The sequence below is a fragment of the Diorhabda sublineata genome, chromosome 3 (assembly GCF_026230105.1).
Source record: "Diorhabda sublineata isolate icDioSubl1.1 chromosome 3, icDioSubl1.1, whole genome shotgun sequence".
NCBI lineage: Eukaryota > Metazoa > Arthropoda > Insecta > Coleoptera > Chrysomelidae > Diorhabda > Diorhabda sublineata.
The window spans coordinates 12314228-12341362 of record NC_079476.1 but is presented as its reverse complement, the minus strand read 5'-3'; the positions used below and the strand labels follow the sequence as shown (position 1 = coordinate 12341362).

The 27135-nt window shown below is 29.2% G+C and overlaps 2 protein-coding genes across 2 annotated transcripts in view; one reads left to right on the top strand and one right to left on the bottom strand.

The window, feature by feature from the left end:
* Window positions 1–27135, bottom strand: part of LOC130440979 (neurobeachin) — a 747233-nt gene that overhangs the window by 645599 nt on the left and 74499 nt on the right. The window lies entirely within an intron of this gene.
* On the top strand, window positions 1744–25495 carry LOC130440982 (lactase/phlorizin hydrolase-like). Its single transcript, XM_056774404.1, has 8 exons — window positions 1744–1840; window positions 3673–3956; window positions 10764–11156; window positions 11215–11309; window positions 22165–22461; window positions 22554–22691; window positions 24461–24564; window positions 25152–25495. The coding sequence occupies exons 1-8, from the start codon at window positions 1791–1793 to the stop codon at window positions 25288–25290; spliced, it is 1500 nt and encodes a 499-aa protein (XP_056630382.1). The 5' UTR covers window positions 1744–1790; the 3' UTR covers window positions 25291–25495.

Sequence of the window (27135 nt, the reverse complement as noted above, 5' to 3'; positions counted from 1 at the left end):
ATTTTCTTTGGTAAACAGAAACGTACTTCTCTAATAATTATTATAAAAATGTAGGGTTAGATTAACTATAAAGAAAATGAACGAGAATACGTATAAGTAGTCAGATATTATTTAGATGAATAAGATACTTATAATGACTTTGACTTACTTTGACAAATGTTTATTATTTATCTAGGATGCATTTCGATAAGAAAGGACAATAATTGTTGTAAAAAATGTCTGCAAACCGCCAAATTTGAAGTATTGCGAACAAAAAATTAACAGTCGATGATTGCAAGGACATAAGAGTGAATCAAGAGTAGGAACTTCTGCTCCTACAAATCTAATATAAGAAAATCATACAAGATTTCTGAATAAAAGCTTTTTGCTCTATATAACTTATTAATTAATAAGACAGTTAAAATAAAATATATCCATACCATGTGCTTATGCGTTATATATCACACGTCATAATCATGTCATACGAATTACGAAAAAAATGATGTAATCAAATGACGACAAATTAACGTCAGTTTTTGGTCACTTTGCATTGCTGACGAAATATCACTCAATAATGAGGAGAAAAAGACGACGCCGTGCTACCTGGGAGCTTATTGACGGCTTTATCTCTCTATATATAAGATTTGGAAAAATTTCTTTAAAAAAATGTAATAAGATATTTTCAATAACCATAGTTTTATAGTGAATATTTGAAAAATTTGTATACAATTAAATTTGATGCCAGTAAGAAAGTTCATTAAATCTTCATTAAAGCAATAAATACCAGATGTTGTTGATTGTTGCGATGACGGTCTCGTTCGCGTTGGAAACTATTTATAATTTTTTTGACTTTACTTTGTCACTAGGGATTTGATTGGCTGGTCCTGTTTAGACCAATCAGAAATATCATTTCACCTGGATACCAATTGTCATTGAATAGTCGCTGAAGAGCGAGCGTCAAACATAAAAATTAGACATCTACCCACGCGAGCTCGGCGCCAACCTGAACACGAGCGCGGCTGTTTGTATTTATAAGTCACACTTCGTAATCTGTTTAATTCATGTTGAGTGCGAAGGAGGGCATCAGCGCGGGCGAGAGCGTAAAAGTTTATAAATTGACTTTAAGATTTACAGCTCTTGACAGGCAATGACAAACAATGAAAATTGAGGTAAGAACATAGCCCATTGAAAATAAAACAATATTCTCGTAATATCTCTAGTTTTTTCTTGGTTAGTGCATGACTTTGAATAAAAAGTGAAATTATACTTTTTAATTTAGTTACTTTGTCAGAATTGACTACTCTAGACTTTTATATCTGATCAACAATTAAAAACATTGTTTTTCCACGAGTCTGAACAACATGATCGATAAAACATGAAATTATATTTGAATGTATGGAGATATTGAGAAGAAGATTGATTTTATCTATATCTATAGTGGTTTCATTCATTGTGAATGAAGTGAATGTTTGCAACAAGATCAAGTCTGTAAAAATCAGTTGAAAAAAACTCCCAAAAACTTATTCACGAAGACAGACTTGATTGTTGGAATTAAACAAGCGCACTATATCTCAAATAATATGGTATAATGTTCTTTGCCGAATACTTTGAACATTTAATTAAATAAATCCGATAATTATTCTCATTTAATCTTCCAGTACATAGCTCTGTTTATTTTTTATAAGTACCAGACGAACTCAGATGATCAGTTAAGATATTGTGGTGACATCGATTTATTACTTTATCAATATCTCAATGACCAGTATTTATATAAAAGGTGGTTAATCTATTTTGGATAGATAATATACAGTATGTTTTCTGTTAAAAATTTTGTGTTACACTATTTGATGCTCTATGTGAGGTAAAATTTTTCAAATTATTTTTACTCTATATACATCAGGCCATAACTTATAAAATCATAAATGAGGTAGTAAATAAGCTGCTAACGGCTGGATTTATTGTTCACGAATAAATATCAATTGTTCATCGCAATTATTAAGTTTACTCGTATTTTGCAATTAAGAAAAAAAATAAAGAAGATGATCGTGGCAAGGTAGTTACAAGTAGTAGGCTTGAGATATCGAAAAAACAATATAGTTCATAGTAACTAGATTAAACAATATAGGAAGTTTCGGAAAGATTTGAGCAAAAAACTAGGTTCTGGCTTGAGCGGCGTTAGACTTTTGAAAATTCTCGACATTTCGGCTCTCGGTTTGGAGCCATTATCAAGAAAAGGGTAGAAATTGGATGGATATTCGTTCATTGGTGAGAAATGATTCTATTCTTAACCTAGTTCTTTTGTTCAACAATATAGGAAGTTTACAGGAGCAAGATTGATCGAAGGAATAACGAGTTTCAAAGAAATGAAGATGAAAAAATGAAGAATAACATTTATAGCACTATATTTGAGGATAAATATTTCAAAACTTCTGCAACAACTGCCTAATGGTATTATAAGCAAGTTTCTAAAGTTCATAGTCAAATCTATTATTTTCAACTGAAATGATAACATGTAGTGAACAGGTTCCTATTTCAAGCATTGGTATATAAATGTAAGTAGGTGGAACCGTAGATGAAATTAATACTGCATACACTGTTTACGCTACGTTTACTACGCTAAGAGACAGTAGATGAACTCAAATTCATAAACTTGTAATTGTGGTTCCGCAAACTATCGAATGGTAGCATCAATTTTTCAGTGCATTCTTGAAAACCGGCAAAAAAAGTGATATAACAGTATTTCCGGAGTATTCAAAAGCTCCTTTCTTCCAAAGTTACTCTTACACTATAATTACACACATTATATATATATATATATATATATATATATATATATATATATATATATATATATATATATAATGTTCTTATACTAATATGTAAATGTTCTTGATTTTAAGTCTTTTTTGTTGTTAAAGTAGTAGTCTTTTTAACAATTTTTTGGAAGAAAGATAATATTTGACGTCAAAACGTTCAATTGGTCTCAGTCGAGGTACATTAGGAACATTGCTTTTTCTTTATGAACTGCATTAATATAGATCCTACACTCTTTTTGATATTTGGCGGATACAGAATTTCCACAACCTCGAGAAGATATCGCCAAACATAACAACACTTTTTGTATCTTTTGAAAAATAAATATTCTTCCTAGCCTGTCTGATAATATTAAATCTCTCATTTGCCATCTCATTTCCGTCAAAAGTAAAGTATGACTCGTCATTGATAATAATTTCCAAACCTTTGGTAAGCGGAAACTTGTAACTGAGAGAGTTTTGATTTTTGTTCCAAACGTTTCTTCTTAGAATATTTCTCAAAGTCCTTCGTAAGTCGTCGTAACCTAAGCTTCTCTCCTATTTTTTTGTCATTATTTTGCTTTTCTACCTATTCTATCGTAAATTGTTTGACTGGTTATTCCCATTCTTATAAAGTGGTTAACCATGAACGATTTCTTCAGATCTTCCATTTGTTCATAAAACAATTATTTTATGTTGTTCATTTTCTTTTAGATTCTCCATACTTGAAACTAAAATATTAACAGAGACGTAATGTTTATTCATTGGGACATTTGACAACTATCAAATTACAAGAAAAAATTATTAAGATTCTCAGTCAACGCTCACTTTACTTGCTAAGCTTTCTAAAAATGTTCGGATTGTTTGTACCCATATCATTAGATAATTCCAATTGTTTCAGTTACACTTGTGGGGCGCTTAACAATAAACGATTTCCTGATAACTTCTTATTTGGTACTGCTACGGCATCGTATCAAGTTGAAGGAGCGTGGAATATTGATGGCAAAGGTGAAAACAATTGGGATAAAGTTACTCATTCTACACCATCTCCTGTTCGTGAAAATGCAACTGGTGATATAGCTTGTGATTCTTATCATAAATACAGAGAAGATGTGGATATATTGAAAACTTTGGGGGTGAACCATTATAGATTTTCTATATCATGGTCAAGAATTTTACCAACAGGTAATTATTCATATCTCTAGGCGTTTAATGGACAAGTGATGAATGAATACATGTTTTTATAATGAAATCAAGGAAATTCTTATGTTGAAATATGAATGGGAAGTTTTTAGATTTTAAAAATTGATCGAATATGGAAATGACAGTTCTGAAGAATCAGGATGCTAGCATATCCAGAAATGTAACATAGAAAGACTGGAGAAGAGAATTTTTTAAATATAAAATTTCATCTATAATTAACAAATACTCGCTTTCAGAATGATGCATATTAAAACTACGTATAGTCCGAATTTTTCAAATAACACTGAATATGCTGTATAAGAAATTTTTTAAATAATATTAAACAAATACTCTAAGAAGAATGACAATATGCAGTTGATACGCAAAGAAACAATATGAGGAAATATTCAATATTGGAACCAAATACTTTTATAAAATATAAAATTATTACTAATTTTGAATGGAATATTTGAATCAGAACTATCTCGTAAAACCATTATCACTAAGATTTTTTTATATACGCATCAACCAGGCAGGGTTATTAGCAAGTTATTAAGGTTTGATACATTCGATCGTTAAATATAGATTTTACTGTTTAGTTTGCAATCTTTCAGGTAGTTCATAAGTTTCTTTGGGTCTTCTTAAAATAGCTTTTCCAGTGAATATGGTAGTTGATTCATTTTTCGTTCGTTGTCATATTTTAAACAGTCCATTAGGAGGTGTTTCATTGTTAATTCACTATTGCACAACACGCACGTTGATTTGTGATTTCCCGCTTATAGGTATTCATGTGTGATACGAGTATGTCCGATTCTTAGGCAGGAGAGAATCTCTTGTTCTCTTCGACTTATGGAGTTATAGTCGTAATATTTCTTGAAGGTTTCGTAAGGATCGTGTTGGTTCTAATTTGCTTTTTCTTGCCATTTTTCTTAGATATTCTTCTTAAAGAATGCTTTGAAATCTGTATGTACTATATAGTCTGCACCCCAGTTTTTGAGTGGTAGTGATCTGAGCAGGTTAATTGCAGGCTGGCATTTTTTCTTTAATGTGAGAATTTGTGTATCTAGCAATGGCTCTCAAGCGTTTGAATTCGATTGAGTTTTTTTCTGTTCTACTTTTTTACCTATCTGTTGAAAGCTGCCTTTGATCTTTCACGGCTTGTTGGCAGTTAGAATTCCACCAGGCAACCATATGGTGTTTGTTATTATGGTCATATCTATTAACGGCTTGTTTGCAGCTAGAGGTCAACCAGGCAACCGTTTTTGTTATTATGTTCGTACAGTCCGACATATTCATTTGCTGCCTGTATTATTAGTTCGGTAAAAAATTGTACTTTTTTATCGATGTCTGCGATTGCATTTATTTCATGGAGATTTTCTTGAATGAATTTTCGAAATTTGCTCCAGTTTGCTGACCTAATTTTCCATTTTGTTGTTGGATGCGGTATGATTTCCTCTTCATTAGTCATTATTAGTGGATAGTTGTAACTATCATATAAATACACGATACGTTCCAATTCAGATTTTGTGAGAGAGATGGATGGCATATCGTTAGGTCGATAGCAGAATCATCGTCAGTTTTTATATCATGTCTAGTTTTTGTCAGTCATTCAGGTAATTGAGATTGTAAGTTTCTAACAGTTTTTCTAGTTTTTTCCCAAAAGTTGTTTGTTTTTGTGAGCCCCAGATATGATTGTGGGCATTAAAATCTCCTACTATTAACTGAGGAGATGGAATTTGCTCTAGTAGCTAGTAATCTCTTCGGTCGTAGGCTCGTTGTTTGGGGGAATATATGTTACACAAAGAAAAAGTAATCGTATCTTTCACTTTTACGGTTACTGCTTCAATTCCTGTTGTATATTGGATTGGTGTGGCATCTATTGTATTTTTTATATAAGTCGCTATTCTAGCGTTTACTCGATTTTTAACAAAGCAACTGTAATCTTTCAAATTATGGATTTTATTTTTAAAATTCGTTTCTTGTAGACAAATTATTATGGGTTTATAATTTGAAATTATTAGTTGTAGGTTCTCTAGGTGGATATACTACCCATTTATATTCCATTGAGTTAAGGTGGTGAATTTTAAGGACGGTAAATAGGTTTCAATTGAAATATCTGTATCCAGTTCGGTTTGTTTTTCGGGATTTATCTGTTTGAAAATTTTGTTCCTAATTCGAGTGCATCTTGTTTTGATCTTTCTATCTTTTAAGTAAGGATATATTGTGGTTAGTAGGTCTGCGACTTCTGTTATTTCTTCAGTATAGATTTTCACAATACTAACAGGGTCTGTGCAGCTTTCGGAATTTTCAAATAGATTCATAAGCTCTTCATAGGTTAAAGGATAGTTATTGTCTGTTTTCTCGAAAAGTATTTTAATGTGACTTAACATTTCTTCTAATGTCTTTTTTATTTAGTATTTCCGGACTGTTTAATTTTCTTCTCGTTGTTTTTTGGTTGTGTAAAGGTAAGTGTATGTTCAGATGTTATAGGGGACGGTGAGAGTTTTGCTGCAATTCTGTGTTTTTGGTTATGGTTTATGGTTTTTGGGTATGAGTGCTTTGAGGTAGTTTTAGTGTTTGGGCAATTTTTTGAGGTATGTGTAGATTGTTTGCACTGTAGGCATTCTTGATTATCAATGGACAAAAATATTCTATAAGTGTTTTGTTCGTATGTGATTAAGAATGAATCAGGAATATATTGGTTGTTCAATGGAGATATAAATATTTGTCTTCTAAAACTTAGGATGACATTCCTAGTTTTTTTAGTACAAATTCAAGAACTGAGTGGAGGATAGAGGGGCAATCATTGGATAGGATCAATCTTTGACTTGGAATGACTAGTCGACACGCCTGTAGTAGTTGTTGGTTAATTTGGATTTTACCGTGGTCGCTTATAAATGTATTCACTAAATTTTCATTTGCCAAATATATACATACATATTCTATTATTGGATAGCTTTGAGCAAAATATTATATTGGTTGGTTGTATTGTTTGACTTAAAGGCTTAAGGTAATTTGCCAATATTTCGACTTTTTTAATGGCAATAAATAATATTGTGTATGAGCAATAATGTGTAGAAATATCGAAAAACGAAATGAAGAAATCAATGATTAAATAAAGTTTTTGAGATTTTGTAAAGTAATGATAGATCAATTTTGTTATTAAAATATAAAATAAATATATAACTCGCATATGGTATACATAAGATATTAGTATTACTTATGGAGATAGATCCATACAAAATGGGATAACATCAGGTTTGTTCCAATCCGCTAGTCGGGACCGTACTTGAAACGGTTATTGGAAGCGTTTATAGATATTTTCTACACAATCTCCGGCTATGCACGGTTCTTGTAACGGTATGTACTTGCTATCAACCAAGTAACGAAAAGACAGTCCCAGAAACGGTTCACAAACGATACCTAAATCGGTTGGAACACAAATCAGGATCGTTCGTATAACGGTAACCGCCCGGTTGGAACACGTAATCTCTATTGCGCAGAATCGTCACAGTACCAGTAGGTTGGAACGAACCTATTATTTCTGTTGCATAGGTGGCTCAGATTGATCTTTTTAATGATGACGAATTCAACAATCGTTTATTTCTGATGTTCAAGACTAAAATTTTGCAATTCGTAGAGCTTTTTACATTTAGTTTTTTAAATATAGTTTATATCTCTTCTATATACAATGTGTTTTTTCAAAAATATAATTACGATTCGACCTAATTTTGGACCTTATATGACTTTACATTGAGAAATCTTATATAAAAAGTAAGTCATGAGTACGAGAAAATGGCAATTTTGCAAGAGGAAGAAAAGAACGACATGTAGATGAAGGGTAGGAATTTGACATTATTGACACTATTACTATGACCCTACAATAAGTAATAGACAAATAAGCCGAGCATTTAATGTAATTCAATCAACAGTGAGTAGACTCTTTCAAAAAAATAATCTGTATCCATATCACGTTCAAATGGTTCACCGATTACATCCTGAAGTTGAAATCCATAGGCTGGAATTTTGGAGATGATCATCGATCAAGCTGTACAAGCACAATTCACAAGAGACGAGATAAATAATTCCTACAATTCACATATGCGAGTCATAGAAAATCCCATTGCTATTTGAAAAAATGTTCCCTGTTAAAATGTACGGTTAACGTGTGGATTTGTGTCATAAAGTAAGTTCTCACTTTTTTGATGGCGATAATATATAATGTTTATGGCAACTGGTGGATAGGACGTGAAGGTCCATTTTCGGGGCCTTCAAGATCCCCTGATTACAATCACGTTGATTACCATATTTGGGGTCGATTGAACCAACTAATTTACAAGAGACTATTAATAACCGACAACAATAAGTTGATAGAATTATACTTTTTTGTAATACTATTAGAAATGATCCCCAGAGTATCCGTAATTCAATAGGGCAATTAATAATTGGGTAACAAAAATGTGTAGAGGCTGCTTGGTTCTATTTGGAAAATCCAGTCTAAATTATATTTATTTTATTGCAGATATTATAGATTTTAGTTATTGTTTTAAAATTGTTGCTCGTTATTGTTATTAGTTACTGTTCTTTGTTGTTTGGTACAATACTCGAAATTTATTATTATTATGGTTGTTCGGTAAAAACTGAATAAAATTGCGACCACACTGATACAAAAATAACTTATAGCATTTAAAAAAAATATTATACAGAGTGCAATATTCAATACGAATCCCTAAATTTCTTTGTCCAAAGGCAATCCTGGAATTTCTAAGTCTAAGTCTAAGTGTTGTGTTAACACTTTTTTCACCCTTATGATATTCTCTCTGAGAAATTCTACAAATGGTAGAAGTATGTCAATTTTTCATCATACACTCTGTATAAATTGCTAGATTGCCAACCATATGATTATGTAGTTTAAAAATACGACTATCCAAAATGATACCATAGATAAATCAGTTTTTTATTAATATCAAGACTATATTGACCAATGTATGTTGTTTCTGAAAACCTAGGTTTTTTTAGTTATTTTGAAATGTAATCCAGTATTTTGAATTCACCAATGTATTCCTTGTTTCCCATTACCAATCTATTAGTTGGTGTATTATTTTTGATTTTACTAAAAATTTAAAAGTTTAAATTAACCTCATTATTACTTGGGTGATAATTAATATATTCTCCAGGGCATATTGGATTTCTATACCAAACGAGAACATTTTATTGTCTTTGTTTCTGATAAGTTGTGTGTCAAGAAAAATTGATGTTTCCTATTTTTACAGTGAACTATATGAGAGGATCGAAACTATGAAGTGATATAGTATGTGATATAGATTGATATGAACTTTTGATATATTTCAAATACAGAATTTATAAGTAAGAGAGAGCTTTATTGTCATTAGAAAATTTTATAATTTTATCAACAACGCAATACAATTTTATATTAGATAATATAAAAATATAAAAAACATAAAAATATAAAATAACAATTTAACTTAATATGGTAATTATAATATCAAAAAAATTAATTCCATCTTTCATATGAATAGTTGTCTGTACATCGATACCATAACTTCAGTGACCTGTGAACAATTCTTCAAAGTAAACCAAAATAAAATCTTCCTCAACATATCGGATCTATTCGTCACAATTAAAGATGCTTTTTGTATTTCTAGCGACTTCTCAAAATTCAATGTCAAATTCTATAGAAATCATTCTATGCTTTCATTTAAATAAACCTTTGAAAGGCACTTCAAGTTTTGACTTTGAAATGACCTATTAAGGAAGTTTATACATTCATCACATATTTGTTTTATTCGGAAACGCAGCATAACTAATAATCCAGGAACTTTATCAATAAAGTTTGGATCGCAGCAACAACGTTAGTTACTACTATTTTTCACAAAGTAATATTTCACAAATCTTATGAATTTCATGCAACAAATATGTATAATTAATTAGATTATTTAAATAGATGGAATCCAATTTTGATTATGGAAACAAAACATTTTTTAAATTTTTGACTGAATTAAACGGAACTTCTTGAGCTCGTAGGACGATTTTCATTTGAATTTTATTTTATTCATCATGACATTAATTTTTGAGATAAAAAAAATTCAGCAAAAATGTTCAATGCATATTTTATCCAATTTATATCATATTTTTCAATTCCTTTAATTATAATTCTTTTGATAATGCTACTAGTGAGAAGAGAAGTTAATACTATAAAATGATATCCAAATAAAAATCAACTTACGAGCTCAAGAAGTTTCAATAAAATATATAAATTTTATTTTTTTTTTATCATATTGATGAGGTTTCAGACTATTTTACATTTCAGTATTTACAAAATAGATATAAAAATACGTATAATTCTTAATACATATTTTCGTTATACGAATAAGAACTATGTCTTTTCTAAAATTCATGATATTTGGAGATTCTCCAGGTAATTATGGATAAGATAACCATACTAATTTCACACCACACCAGACTTTCAAGTTTTGTTATATTTGATCACGAAACTGCCTCATTCCTAATTTCTGCCCTGTATCTACAATTTTGTCTTTTCATCTCTATAAGTTAGTTCCAGGATCATGTGAGGCTACCAAATTAGATAATTGTGGTATTAACTTTGTTTGGCATTTCAATCAGGATGAGTTCAAGATGACCTTAGATATGATTATCTTAACGATAATATATAAACAAAAAGACGTCACTTTGTATGATTTTCGATGTTCCATTTTTATCATTCATATAGAATGGATAGTTTTCATTGAACCATAATTGAAAAGCTCTGAATAACTTGTTCGTTTCCAGGGTTCACTAATAAAATTAACCAAGATGGATTAACTTATTATGCAAATTTGATAGAGAAGCTGAAGGAGAACGATATTGAACCAGTAATCACCATTTTTCATTGGGACACCCCTCAAGATTTAGAGAATATAGGCGGTTGGACAAATGAAGTTATAATAGATTTGTTCGAGAAATATGCGGAATTACTTTTTAAAACTTACGGTAATGACGTTAAGTATTGGATAACGTTTAATGAGCCTAAACAAACGTGTCAGGGAGGATATGGATCTGGAGAAATGGCGCCTGTTATCAAATCGCCCGGAATTGGAGAATATATGTGCGTGCATAATGTGTTGAAAGCTCATGCAAAAGTTTGGCATGTGTATAACGATCAGTTTAGAGAAAATCAAAAAGGTAATTATATTAATTGAACCGTGCTTAAAATAATTTTTGAAACTTAATTTTCCTGTAGGTCATGTTGGAATAACGATAGATACTCAGTGGGCTGAGCCTAACAGTAACATTGAAGAAGATGTACAAGCTGCAGAAAGATTTCTTCAATTCACAGCAAGTAGAAAATTCACGTATATTGTAAAAATAATTGATAGAATCTATCTTTAATTGTTGAGTATATTGTATGATGCACCGGGTGGGCAACTAAGAACGGTCGTCGGCTATATCTCAAGATCATGTCACAATTCAGGGGGAAAAATTATAACAAGAGTGGTCCCGAGACATACGTGGAAATTAGAATTTTAGGTCCACAACTAGAGAGAGTATTTGAAAATATCAAATTAAAAAATCAAAATTTTTAACAATTTACCCACTTAAATGTTACTTTCTATACGATGATCAAATATTTCAATAAATACTGTTCATTTTTCATTCTAAAAAATTTAGTCAATCTCTTCAAATAATAGGCAGGGGAGAATAGGAACATTTCTAATTTTTATAAACATGATGTTGTTTGAAGGAAGCTTTTGTCCAGCAATACAAAATATATTAATTCTAAATAATTTAATTAGCATGAACGCTAGGGTCTTTATTTCACAGATTTTAAATATTGTGATTTCTCTTGACAAATTTAAACACAAGCATAAAAGTTGAAGTAGGTTTTTATTTATTCTAAATGGAACGTTAGCCTACCTGCAGTAATTTGAACTGTTCTTATAACAATCTTATTATTGCCGTTAGATAGTGTTATGTAGATATTACTAACAATGAAAACAAATGATCAAATAAACCACGTAACAAATATAGAATTAATGACTTTAGATAACTACGTTAAAAGTGTTAAAAATTTTCTATACATGAAATCAGTCGCTGATGGGAAGATAGAACAGCAGTTTCAATTTTTGCCATTGAAATACTTGCTATTGCCTGTCGTATTCGTTTAACCTATCATCTGTTTTCATGGGTCTATCGATGTAAAGGAGATCTTTCGTTCGGTCCCACAAACAAATATCTAAGCAATTTAGGTGTGGAGATCTGGGTGGCCAAATAAATAAACTTCCACGTCCTATCCACCTCACCGGGTATGTTTGACTTAAAGAATGGAATATGGAATAATGTGCCGGTAACGGTACTAAGACATATTGAAGTCTTTCGTTGGTACTAAATTTTTAACATAATATTACATGTTAATAGTCAATTATCATTTTGAAAACAAGAACAATATATTCTTCTTAAGAGCATAAGATAATTTTGAATAATAATATGGTGTTTTATTGAAATTTGACAGAAAATAGCGGTATATTAAATTAACCATGTTGTCACACTCAACTTTGATATATTGACATTTTAGGTATGATTTAAATGAGATGAAAATATAAGTAAGGAACTGATCCACAAAAATGGACAAGTGAATAAAATATTACGAATAAAATATTACTAAAGCAGTGAGTGTCCCTTTAAAATAATTCTATCAGTGGTTTGGCATATTCCGAAGTATCTGGCTATTGTTTTAGTTCTTGAATGGGGGTGATAAGCATTCAATTACCATAACACATAAACAATATTTTCCTCCGTGCGACTTCTACGTTGCCTTCAATACACGGTATGTGGATCGGCGGAAAACTCATCTGCTGTGATGTTGCCTGTTTGGGTACTGCATCGGATGCAACAGTTGCATTTATCATACGTTTAAAATAAAGGTTAAAATGTCAAGCTATTCTTCATTTTTAGAATCATATTTTTCTGTCTGATAACTGCAAAAACTAATAAATAACTTCAACACGATGACATGTGAAAGTTTTCAACAGGCCATCAATTATATATATATATATATATATATATATATATATATATATATATATATATATATATATATATATATATTGTTATGGTATAAGTATATCCAAAATAAATTATTAAACAATAATAAGATATAAATAAAGCAATAAGTTCAGTTCTGTTATTCGGTTATTTAGAGCAGTTTATCACAATAAAATAAATAACATTCTTTATATTAAGTTTTGGCCAACACTATATTCTAAATTATTATTTAATTTTGACAAATCCTGTATAATCAAAGAATTTAATCCATAAATTGACAGATAAAAACAGGAGCACCAACTTCAAAAATTTGTGTGACATACCAACATAAATTTTAAGGTTATAAATGATAAAATATAAAAATTTTGACAACTGCAATGATAAAATTAATAACATAGGAATGAAATAAATACAACAAAGAAATTATAGAATAATATTATTTGAATAAAGTCACAATAATTTAAAAATTTAGAAATGACAATTTAGTAACTAACTTTTAAAATAAATATCATTGGTTAAAAGAAAAAAAAAATTGTTTAAAAAAAAAGGAAGAAAAAAATCAACAACGAGAAAAAAATTTTTTTTGGCAAGAGAAAAAAGAGTAAAATAATTTAATTTTAATTGGAATTTAAAAAATTAAAATCTTGATAAAAAAGGCATAAAATATTCAAAGGATTGATAATTAATAATTGTATAAGTGTAGTAATAAGAAATTAGTGAAAACAATTAAATAAAGTGAAATAAGTGAGAATACTCACAAAGGGACAATTTCCAAGATAAAGAAGTTGTGAAAAGGAAAAGAACAGGAGTGGAACTACAGCGGAGTATCTGTTTATTCTGCAAGGCCGTAACAATTTCCAATTAAAAAAAAAAATTAAAAAATACAACATAACAAACACTTAAGGTACTGTTCTATTAAGTTTAAGTATTTCTTTTAGTATATAATATTTGAGTTCACATTTCCATATAATTTAGTTTTATGAATGTAATTATGAGTATGAATGAATGAATGAATGTTTGTAAAATAAAATAATTGTAATAGCTAGTTAAGAAATTGTATATTTTGAATATTTTATTCATTATAAAGAACAGACCCGGTCTTAAAACTATTATAATCTGACCTTATAACCATAACAATTTATCGCAATAAAATTTTTTAATTTGACCTCACAATATAATACCCTGAGAATAAAAAAAATAATAATAACATAATGAAATAAAGAAATTCAAATAATTATTAATGGCGCCCAAATTAAAATCTGATTTTATTTAAAATAAAATTTATAAAAATAAACATTACACATTATTAATACCATAACAATATGGCGCCCAACGTGGGGCATATATAAAAATTGGGCATAAAAAAAAATTGGACATAACAAAATTTGGCATTGAAGAGTTTACAGTAATAACAAATTTAAACAAGAAAAATGGAAAAAGGAATGACACTCAGAGATGGGAAACAAATAAGAGCAGAAGGAGAATCAGATGAAGAAGAAAGGAGACATGGAATGGGTGATTTCCAAGTACATTATATGGAACAAGACCATAATGAAGAAACAGAGAGAACTGAAACAGAAGAAATGATAGAAAATCAAACAGCAGAAAATTCACAGAAAAAGAAAGAGAGGATGGATATAATGAGTATGTTCCAGATTATGATAAAAAAAATGGATGAATCTAAAGAAGAAATAAAACGAGAAATGAATAGAAATAGTCAAAGAATGGAAGAGAAAATAGAAGATATGAGAAAACAATTGGAAGAAGTAAGAAGCTATGCTGAAAACAAAATACAAGTGACAAAACAAGAAATTCGAGATGAAATGTTAGGAAGATTAATGGAAGTGGAAGAAATACAATCTAGAGAAATGGAAAATATTAAGAAAAATGAAAATGAATTAAAAATGGAAATAGGTGGGAATAGTAAGAAAATAGAAATAAATACTGAGAAGATAAAGAAATTAGATAGAGAAATGATGAAAACGAATAAAAATATACAAGATATGGAGGAAGAGATGAACAAAGAAATAAAAATGAATTTTAAGATAGCAGAAGAAGAGAATTATAAAACAAAAAGGGAATTTAAAATGGAAATAAAGAACATACAAGGAAAAATAGAACAAATTGAGAAAAAAGGAATGAGTATGGAATATGTTGGAGGAGTAAAAACAATTTATGGAGCAACTAGTCAAAAATTTGACGGAAATATTAAAAAAATACATCCAAAAATATTCATAAGAATTTTGAAAAATCGAATAAGAGGAATAAATAATATTGAAGACATAAAGGAAATAATAAGAGATCATTTAGAAAATCATGCGTTAATATGGTTTTCTGCCAGGGAAAAAGATATGTCGGATTTTCAAGATTTTGAAACGGCATTTGTACAATATTTCTGGGGGGAAAATACTCAATCAACCATCAGGGAGCAATTATATTTCGGAAAGTTTGATGAAAATAGAAGCCATAGTTTGAACAATTATGCAATCCAACTACATGCCATGACACAATATCTGGAACTACCAATCCCTGAGGAGGAAATCGTTATGTTCATAGCAAGGCATTTCAAGGCAGAATTGGCTGAGACCATTGCAATACAAAATATAAGAAAATTGGATCAATTATCTATGTATCTACAAAGAGTAGAGAGAAATTTGATCAGACATGAAAATTCACAACAAAATATAAGAACAAATTATAGAAACAATGAAAATAATCAGAGAAACAACAATCAAAATAACAATTGGACAAATAATAGATTTAATAATAATAGAAATTATAATAATAATGCACAAATTAATAATAACAATAATTATAATAACAATAATTACAATAACAAACTACAATACTAATACTAACAATAGAAACAACAATGATTCATACAGACAAAATAATTATAATGACAGGAACAATAGACAATATAGAGGACTGGAGAGTAGAAATTCTGAAGGAAATATGCAAAGAGGAAATGGAGATCAAGAGACAAGAAGAGTAAATTTTCAAAGAATCAATCAAGATAGAAGAAATAGATCAGAAAGCAGAGATGATGATGTAACAAATATAAATGAGACAAGATTACATACAGCACAAATATATAGGGAAAATACAAGACAGACAACTGAACAAATAAATGACAATGAAAATTTTTAAATACGCACACATCAAATAAACAAAATCTATATATTTGTAAATATGAAAATCCAAATGAATTTATAAAAATAAATGAAAATATAGACACAGATGGGAATAATAGTTTAATTATTATAAATGGGCTAATTAACAATTTAGAAGCTAAATTACTTATTGATACTGGATCAGAAGCATCAATGATTAATCAAAATTTTGTTGATAAATTAAATATTCCTACAAATAAAATTATTAAAATCCCAAAAATAAATTTAATAGGTGCTAATTCAAAGAAAATATGTGAAATTAATAGATTAATAAATATAAACGCTAATATTAAGGGAAAAGAATTTAATTTACAAGTATTAATTGCTCCAGATATTGAGACAGAAATAATAATAGGATATGATGAACTAGAAAAACATAAAGCCATAATAGATATTGAAGAAAGAAGATTAAAATTGGATGGAACATAGATTAACTTTGAAATAATAGCTTTGAAGAAAGAAGGTAAAGTAGTTAATATATGTACAAGGAAGAATTGAATAAAAATTATGATGATGAAGAAGAAGGGGAAGATGAAGTTATAATGGATTGTCCAGAGGATAAAAAAAGAAGAATTAAAATTTGGTTTTCTTATTTCTTTTATAAATAAAATAAATCAAGAAAACAAATTTTGGGAATGTTGTTATGGTATAAATATATCCAAAATAAATTATTAAACAATAATAAGATATAAATAAAGCAATAAGTTCAGTTCTGTTATTCGGTTATTTAGAGCAGTTTATCACAATAAAATAAATAACATTCTTTATATTAAGTTTTGGCCAACACTATATTCTAAATTATTATTTAATTTTGACAAATCCTGTATAATCAAAGAATTTAATCCATAAATTGACAGATAAAAACAGGAGCACCAACTTCAAAAATTTGTGTGACATACCAACATAAATTTTAAGGTTATAAATGATAAAATATAAAAATTTTGACAACTGCAATGATAAAATTAATAACATAGGAATGAAATAAATACAACAAAGAAATTATAGAATAATATTATTTGAATAAAGTCACAATAATTTAAAAATTTAGAAATGACAATTTAGTAACTAACTTTTAAAATAAATATCATTGGTTAAAAGAAAAAAAAAATTGTTTAAAAAAAAAGGAAGAAAAAAATCAACAACGAGAAAAAAATTTTTTTTGGCAAGAGAAAAAAGAGTAAAATAATTTTAATTGGAATTTTAAAAAATTAAAATCTTGATAAAAAAGGCATAAAATATTCAAAGGATTGATAATTAATAATTGTATAAGTGTAGTAATAAGAAATTAGTGAAAACAATTAAATAAAGTGAAATAAGTGAGAATACTCACAAAGGGACAATTTCCAAGATAAAGAAGTTGTGAAAAGGAAAAGAACAGGAGTGGAACTACAGCGGAGTATCTGTTTATTCTGCAAGGCCGTAACAATTTACAATTAAAAAAAAAAAATTAAAAAATACAACATAACAAACACTTAAGGTACTGTTCTATTAAGTTTAAGTATTTCTTTTAGTATATAATATTTGAGTTCACATTTCCATATAATTTAGTTTTATGAATGTAATTATGAGTATGAATGAATGAATGAATGTTTGTAAAATAAAATAATTGTAATAGCTAGTTAAGAAATTGTATATTTTGAATATTTTATTCATTATAAAGAACAGACCCGGTCTTAAAACTATTATAATCTGACCTTATAACCATAACAATTTATCGCAATAAAATTTTTTAATTTGACCTCACAATATAATACCCTGAGAATAAAAAAAATAATAATAACATAATGAAATAAAGAAATTCAAATAATTATTAATGGCGCCCAAATTAAAATCTGATTTTATTTAAAATAAAATTTATAAAAATAAACATTACACACTATTAATACCATAACAATATATATATATATATATATATATATATATATATATATATATATATATATATATATACATGACCTTATTTTATTTTCATTAATTATAGTTATTACTTCATATTTTAAATTTTACTTGCTACAAATATATTGGTTTTTACTTATATCTTATGCTTTGATTCACTGGCAAACAAATATAACATTTTTAAATAATGAAAAAAATTTAACAAAGCTCACTTAATTGTCCTACCAGACGTTTGAAGAAAAATTCCTGCCATTTACATATTTCTTAAAATCTCATGTTTACGAAAATCGGTTCAACAGAACCGAACCTACAAGCATTTTTTCATAACAAGGTTCCCACTCTCCCCCGCCTCTTATTTGAAGAGATTGACTAAACCTTATAGAATGAAAAATGCCCAGAATTTGTTGAAGAATTGGAGCAATTTTTTTAAAAATTTGCTCTTTCAATTTTATATTGGTGGACAAAAAATTCTCAAAATAATTCTACGTGTTTGGGCGTTTTTACATTGGACGCCTCGACAACCACAGCGATGTCGGTGGACTGGACGTTTTATTTCATGTAACTGAATAGGAATGATTTCACACTCGCCGATATGTCGGTATCGTGTCGTTGCAAGCAACGACATGTCGGCGAGGAGCAAGCAGTCCTGTCGTGTTGTGGCGATTTTCCTCCCAGTTGCACGTGAGAGCATTTCTTCGGGTGGTATGCTCAATCTAAATCCAGTATCTCCATTATTTTCTCTAATATGTAGTCAAAGGTATTTTTGCTCATACGAAAATAATTAAAAAACTTATTTGGGTCTTCAGCCAACATCTCAAACAGAGTATAATAAGCACGCTTTAAATATCGCACTTTAATAATTGGATGTACCCATAAATTCCTTTGCTCGCATCATTTTTTGCGCCTCAAATATAATAAATATAGTAAATACAATTTGTTAAGTCATTATGAACGACACACAATAACTGCATGTACCGTGTCGTTGATTGTGTAAATCAACTGTCTGATATCGTGTCGGCATTGTTGTCGTGTTGTTATCCTGTCGTTGCCGTGTCGCTAATGTGGAAGCGCCCTTTCTCGGAGCCACTTTTTTATAATATTTTCCCTGAAGTTGTAATATAATCCATTCCTGATATATAGTATATGGCCGTTCTTAGTTAGCAACCCGATGTAATAGTAAGACTTTGTCTAAATTTCTCATCATTAATACTATAAAATGAGTAATTTGAATTATTCATGAAGCAGAACCAACAAAGTGTGCAAAAAAAGTAGGCCTGCAGTGGATAAATGTTTTTTTCGATGAATAATGTGGCTTTGAAAGAAAATGTATTCGGTTCAACCCTTAACAAAGTCCAGGAGACACAACAATCTCAACTCCATATTTTTTTTCACTAAATATTTCACAGTTAGGGAGCGGATTAATCATTTTTTCGTTGATAACAATCTATGTTTAGTGAAACAGGTTTGCAGACATATTTTTGGGGAAAGTATAGGTTTTCTGATTTTTCAATAGACGAATTTGTTCTCATTCAATATGGTCATAGCTATGGAGCAATTCAGAAATCTTTTTTTAAAAAAATATCAATTCAACAGTAGTTTCGTCAACATTCAAATACAATTTGCAGAGATGCTATCACCTTCACCTTCACTTCCAGCTGCGAACCAATAATCAAGTAAAAATAGCCGTAATGGGCGACGGTATGAAATAAATTTTTATAGCAAATAGCAGGATTTGCTGGTGTTGTTCAGTTGTTCAGTTCGGATTAGATACTAAGAACGAGCAGTTGTTACGCCATTCTGGAGAGAAGCAAAAATATCGAAATTAGTCAGCGGTTGAAACTCTGTCCTTACAATTGCGAGCCAAGCTTCAATCAAAAGAGACCTAAAATCAAGACAATTTATCAAGAAACCAAAATTATGAAAAATTATTTTCCAAAACTCGGAATATATTAAAAGAGGAGTACACTTTGTTGTTTTATTTTCACAAAGAAAACCTTCATAAACTAGTTGGCAAATAATTCATTCCAATTTATAAACGTTCATCCAGGTTTTAGTTCTGGGATTATAGCGCATCAAACTCATCAAAGTATATTATTCTTTTTAAAATGTATTTTAAGCTAATACTTATGTATTCATTATCTAAGACTGGGATGATAGTCAAAGTACAATGTAAAAATATTTAGAAAAGAATAACTATATTAGAATATTGAGAATTAAGGTGTTCTGGAATATTCTCTTTAATTTAGCAAGATTATAGTCGTTAGACCGTCAATGACATTGAATCCTCCTATAGGGTAGATTCTTATTAACATGAAATTTTTATAAGAGGGATTTGAGTTGTTATAAATGTTAAAATTAAAATTAAAAGTTAAATTTCATAGGTTAGATAAGGTAAGGTAACATGACGTTGAATTTTTTATAGAATTTGATTTTCTCACTTAGGTTAATTGTATCATTTTTTTTATTAATACACCAATCATTTTGAGCAAGGTATGTCGTTTCCAAAATCAGGTGTTTTTGTAATTGTTTTCATTTGTCAAAACAGATCCATAATTCATAAAATGACCTTCACAGATTTTATTTTACTGTCAATAAATTGACTCTATCACAAACCTCTCACAAAAGTGATAGCAAATTATATCCCAATAGGCTCTTTAGTTACACATGTTTTTTATGGAAGACATTCTATGAATTAAAAATCTGTTAAAGTTTTGACTATTGATAACAACTACAAGAAATGTCTATTTTGAGAAACAACATATATTGCCCAAAATGACCAATGTATCAATAGATAAACTGATTTAACTAACCTTATTGTAATATCTACATATCTTTTAGATTTTGAAAAAACAAATTCTATAAAAGTATTTCGACACCATCAGTAACCAACTAAGTTTACCTAACCTATGAAATTCAACTTCACTCATAATTACCCAGCCTATAAAAATTTAATTTCATTCATAATCTAACCAATAAATATTCAGCTTCATTCATAACGACTTAAGCTTGAAAAATTTATTGTTATTCATAATATAGCCAATGAATATTCAACATTATTCATAACGACCTATAGCCTAATCTAACGCATAAAAATTTAATGTTATTCATAATTTAACCAATGAAAATTGGCAATTATTTCAATGGTAATCAGAATCAATAAGCTCATTGTTTCTATTAAGTGTCAATTTGATTGATTGAAAACACCGCAATTCTCAACTAATTGATGTAAGAAATTTTTATTATTGTTCTACTTCTATAAAATATTGATTTTTGGACTTTATAAATTTAATAGTTTTTTAAAGGAATAATAACATGTAAAACACCGTAATCTTCAGCTAATTAATGTAAGTAATTTTTGAAATGTTTATTATTGTTATATTTTTATAGATATTTTTACATTGCACTTTGACCAAAATTTCTGTTGCCGATGATGTATGAAAGCTCGGAATATTACTATGAGTGATTTTTTGGCTCTAGTATAATTACAATCCTATTTCACCAAATACTGGTGGTTATCTTTTGATGATTAATTTTGGTCCTTGGAAGATATTTTCCCATTTTTCTCAAATTTGTATTTATTTTGCTTTGATGATTTTTTGTTATTACGATACTGTTGACACTTGCAAAGAAGTTATTACTGTATCATTATTAGAGCTGATATAATGAACTCACTTTACTAAGGAAAAACATATGGCTAATAAATTCATCATTCACAAAATTAAAAAATTAAGTCGTTAGCATACACTGATTGTCTAAGAAATAAAATACCTAAAGAACTAAACAATTATTGAAAAACATAATCGGACAAAATGGCATCAACAGCACTATAGACACAAAGCACTGCAACTAAACATTAGATCTCATATTAGTGAAACAAAAATCATAGTTGGGGATAGTACCAGTGAATAATCTTCCAAACCAGTTATTTGAACAACTAATACAATATATGGTTAGCATTTTATTACTTCTGTACTCGGGCTACAGCTATAATACCATATTATATTTATACAGTATCTAGAAAACAGGTGCATTAAGTTTAGATCAAAAATTGAAAATAATATTTTGTTAATTTATTATAGTTTGGTTGGTATGCCAATCCCATAATTAACGGAGACTATCCAGAAGTGATGAAAAAATTAATTGCCGATAGAAGTGAGAAGCAAGGCTTTGAAAAATCACGATTGCCGGTGTTCACTGACGAGCAAGTAGAATTTATCAAGGGTACTGCTGACTTTTTGGGCGTTAACTACTACACCACTCGAATGGTGCAACACACAACCGATCCTCAAACAATGGTATATGACTGGATAGCAGACATGGAGATACACTCATACCAAAAAGATGAATGGCCTTCAACTGCATCAAATTGGCTAAAAGTAAGATCCTACATTTAGGGGTTGTCTTATGCCAAGAAATTAAATTAAATTGGAAAGTTATTACTGGTAAACCATTTCTTTATTATTTTTAGATTGTTCCTTGGGGATTTAGGAAACTAATGAATTGGTTGAAAGCTACCTATGGTGATATACCGATATTGATAACGGAAAATGGGGTATCAGAAGATGGTAGCTCATTGGAAGATGACATTAGAATTTATTATTTTCAGGTATCTAATATTCTAATGATCTCACCTTTCTTAAATTTTGATCCTGTTGAGACATATTAAACCACTGTTTACAATACCACTACACTACATTCATAGTTATACTAAATTTTCCGTCTAACGAACCTCTCGCGAATAACAATTCTAACTGCAAAAACTACTTCGGCGAGAAATTTCACAATCATTACTTAACTAATGAGTTTAGCTGTAAGGAATAGCACTTAGTCCATATTTAAACTATTCTTACATATTCAACAACCTCAATACTTTCAAATGTATCTAACAATTTATTGTTGGATACATTTTTCAAAAAATTTACATTATTTATATTCATTAAATGATTATAACCAACAGCATTCCAGGCAAAATTCGATTTTAGAAATGTTTTCTGACCCTTTTAAATAAACCGAATTATGGTATATTAGACCAAATGTTTCCTTTTTTCAATTTTTCTTTTAGTAGGATTTTTTCACAAAGAAATTTCTAAAACGTATGTCTTTTCTGTCCACGATGAGTTAAAACTATCTGTATATGGCAAAATACCTATAGTAAAATCCTGAAAATTCCTACGTTTGGGTTTTCGGATACAATCTTTTTAACTAAAATATTTTCAAAGATGACCGAGTTCCGGTTCTACCAGAAGTCGACTGTAACTTTGTTATTTTAAATGGAACACCCTGTATATTAATACATTTTTCTACGTAAAATTTTAGTATCTTCCTCTTAAAATTTGTATGCATACTATTTGAATTATGAATTTTTTTATAAAAAATTTGACTCTTGCAGATCCTTATAAATTACTTTTTTACAAGGATATCCTTAAAGATGCGAAAATGGGTTCTGTTTGGTTGTTTTTAGCAAGGTCAAAAATATTTTAATCTATGTTGAAAAATTTTTCATTTTATACAAGGTGTGTATAAAAAGTGTTCAAAGTTTAACTTCGTAAATATCAAATATCTTTCTATTTTCGTTCTATTTTTTAAAATAGAACCACTTGGTTTTTTGTATTTTAATGCATTCAGTGGGAAATAATAAGGCAAATTCATGTATACTTTCCTATCCCTAAAACTTACCGTTATCCAGATATTAAATGTTTTCTGTAAATTTTTAGAGATGCAGGTGTTGTCTAAATTTTATTTTGACACTTAGAAATTTTATAATAATTAATATGTAATTTCTCACCAAAGTAGTTTTTCCTATTGGAATTGTTTTCCGTGAGAAGAGGTACATTGGTGGAAGAATTCAGTATAAATAAGTAGGTTAAGTTAGAAAGTTAAAGTTTCTGAAGAAATAACTTGGTTATCCAAACGCACAACAGTGTAATTTTGAGTATTAGTGTAATAGCATCGTAAACATTATTTTAAAAGGCAATAAAAATTGTATTAAACTATTGAAATATATGCAAATAATCCATACTTCATTGAATACGATACTTTGTATTACAATAGCTCTAATATATGTCGGTATTGTTTGTTCATCATTCGATTTGTATTTATAATAACAAAAAAATCACAGATTCTCTCAGAACAAAAGTTTCTTCAAAACTCCGATACAAAGTTTGTTTACGGTCTATGTAGCAATTATGCAATAAAAAAAAATAAAATTAGTTAGGTGGCAATTTCAAATCATATTTTGGTTACATTAATATTGGATATGATTTTTGGTCGAGTCATGTTTCTTCAGAAAGACCAAGAAATTATATATCTATCTTAGCTGTTAAAAAAAAACTATTGACAGACTTTTATATCAATCTATTGAATTTCAATTTTTAGGAGCACTTAAGTAATTTAAGAGATGCTCTAGATGATGGAGTTAATATTTTTGGTTATACGGCTTGGAGTTTGATGGATAACTTCGAATGGATGAAAGGATACACGTAAGTATTTATATTTAAACTATGATCGGGTTTCAAAAGAGTCCTATTTACTTGACATTGACAACTTGCAAAATTATATTGATTAATGGATGACCTACAACATGATTATCAAAATAGAAATTTGTTTTAACCACTATAATTTTTTTCAGTTGTTATTTCTCAAAAATAGATAAAAGCTATCAAATGAATTTTTGTAGTTGCATTGAAATTTATAAAATAGAACTGTATATTCTAATTAATTGTTTAGATATTTTTTATCCTTGACAGCTTTCTCGTTTCAAAAATTTTTGCACCTTTATATTGATCTTGACCTTCATTATATCGTTTATGATTAATATCATATTTATTGAAGTATTCCGATTGTTGTTGAGAAAGTTATAGAAACTCAAAGCTACACAATCATCTGTATTTTCATTACTTTCATTTTCATCCTTATTTGTCAAATAGTTCCACTTTAAGTCAGCAGTTATACATCCTGGCTTTTTTATTACTTTTTTTTCTCCTTCACAGAGCTTGTTAAACATTTTAAAGTATTGACAATATGAGTGAAATAATGAATAATATTTAATACCATCATCTACTTTTAGGGAGAAATTTGGAATATATAGTGTTAACTTCTCAAGTCCCAACAGGATAAGGACGCCAAAAAAATCGGCAGATTATTTTAAGTACGTAATGAGAACGAGATGCCTTGTACAAGAATCCGATTGTGTAGATAGTGTTTGATTGAATTCTCAGTTTTCTAATATCTACTAAACAGATGTTTTCAATTTCATTTTGAAGATGTTTTTATTTTCTATAAGAAAAGTGTAATTCAAATAATTCAAATATTCAAGTTTCGTCAAATCATCCTACAATAAATAATAATAGAAAAAAATCACATAACTAGCTCCTATTGAGAAACTAAAAATTAAATGAATATTTGATGAAGTTTTGTTTTTTTGTTCACAAACCTATAGTATTGATATTTTCTCAGTCATATGATGTATAATTGTATTTATATTCATCGACTCGACACAGTCAAATTAAGCAATTGCCTAGGGCATCACGTCTGTGGGGGCACCAGAAGAAGCACAAAAATAAACCGTCCTTAGGGCATCATGTCTCACTCTCATCTCACGTCACCAAAAACCAAACCACAAAAAAGTTTCTAGGACTAATTTGAAAATTCGCGCGTTTTAAGTTGTCATAGAGTCGGACTCTATGGTGGAGTCCGTCCTAGGCCGTGTTCCGAGTCGAGTCCTTGCTATGAGCGCTAAAACCGCTCATGCTGCTAACTTCATTTAAATGAATTACTACCGTATCAAGGTATGAGACTCCATACAAAAAGCGCGATTTGACCTGTCATTGTAGTGGTAGACGTTCTGTACACGCGCGCATGTGTGGGAGGTTAGGGATGGTTACAATATTATCAGGCGTCAGGTAACATAGTCAAAGAAAGAAATAAAACTAAACACACACCCTGGGATACACTAAGCAGTACAAATGAAGTGATAATGACTCAATAAACTGCTAATATACCTCTAAAGTCGCGCTCTAGTACAAGTTTTCACAGAGACTGGAAATTTGTAAAAATATCTTTGGTTGTAATTCGATTCATTACACAGAACAAAATTTCCGCCCTATTATAAAAATTTGATTAAACTACCTTTCGAATGCGTCCTCACCCCTTCGAACTTGCATCCCGAGTGGCCCACGAGCTCGGGAGTTACATGCGAAGAATTCCTGAAGGACATTTTTAAAACAATACCATTGTATCTAATATCATAAACATGTATCAGCATTTATTCTATTTTTGTATGAAATAACATAAACATGTATCAGCACTATTTTACTATAAATAAGATGTTTGTAAACAATTCGATGATATTTTAATGTTTATAATTAGTTCGATCCTGAGATTAATTGTATTCATATAAATATTCAAAAATAAAGTTTTTTAAAAATAAATTTCGAAACCCGAAATTTATAATTGGCGCAGTCATTCGGATTAGTGCGGTCGCGAGTTTACGCAAAGTGCGATAAAGTTCCGGCTAAGTACTCCAGTACCTCAGCACTAGATCTACGTACTCAACGAGGGACAGGACTTCAGATAGCTGTAAGTGCCAAGTCTCCTTATTATTTTGATTCCTTATTATCCATCCTTATCAGAACTTTGAATAGGGAAGAGATAATTTAATAATTTTAAACATATTATTTTATGAACGATTTTGATAAATTATTGAATACATTCAGTGAATTAAACTTAAAAGATAATCCAGAATATATAAAAATGGCAACGTCAAATCCAAAAACCCTAAATTGGGATTTATTTAAATTAAAGCTAGAGAATATTAAACCTTATGGAAACAAAAATACATTAAATAAATTTATAAATCGATGTGAGAACCTTATAGAGACGTATTCAGTCTATAATGATCAAGATATTAATAATCACGTATTAGAATGCATACAAGAAAAGTTAATAGATAAAGCCGAGTTAATGGTGGGAAATAGAATTGAGTTGAATACATGGTTTAAATTAAAAGAAGCCTTGATTCAATGTTTTGCAGATAGGCGTGATTTGGATTG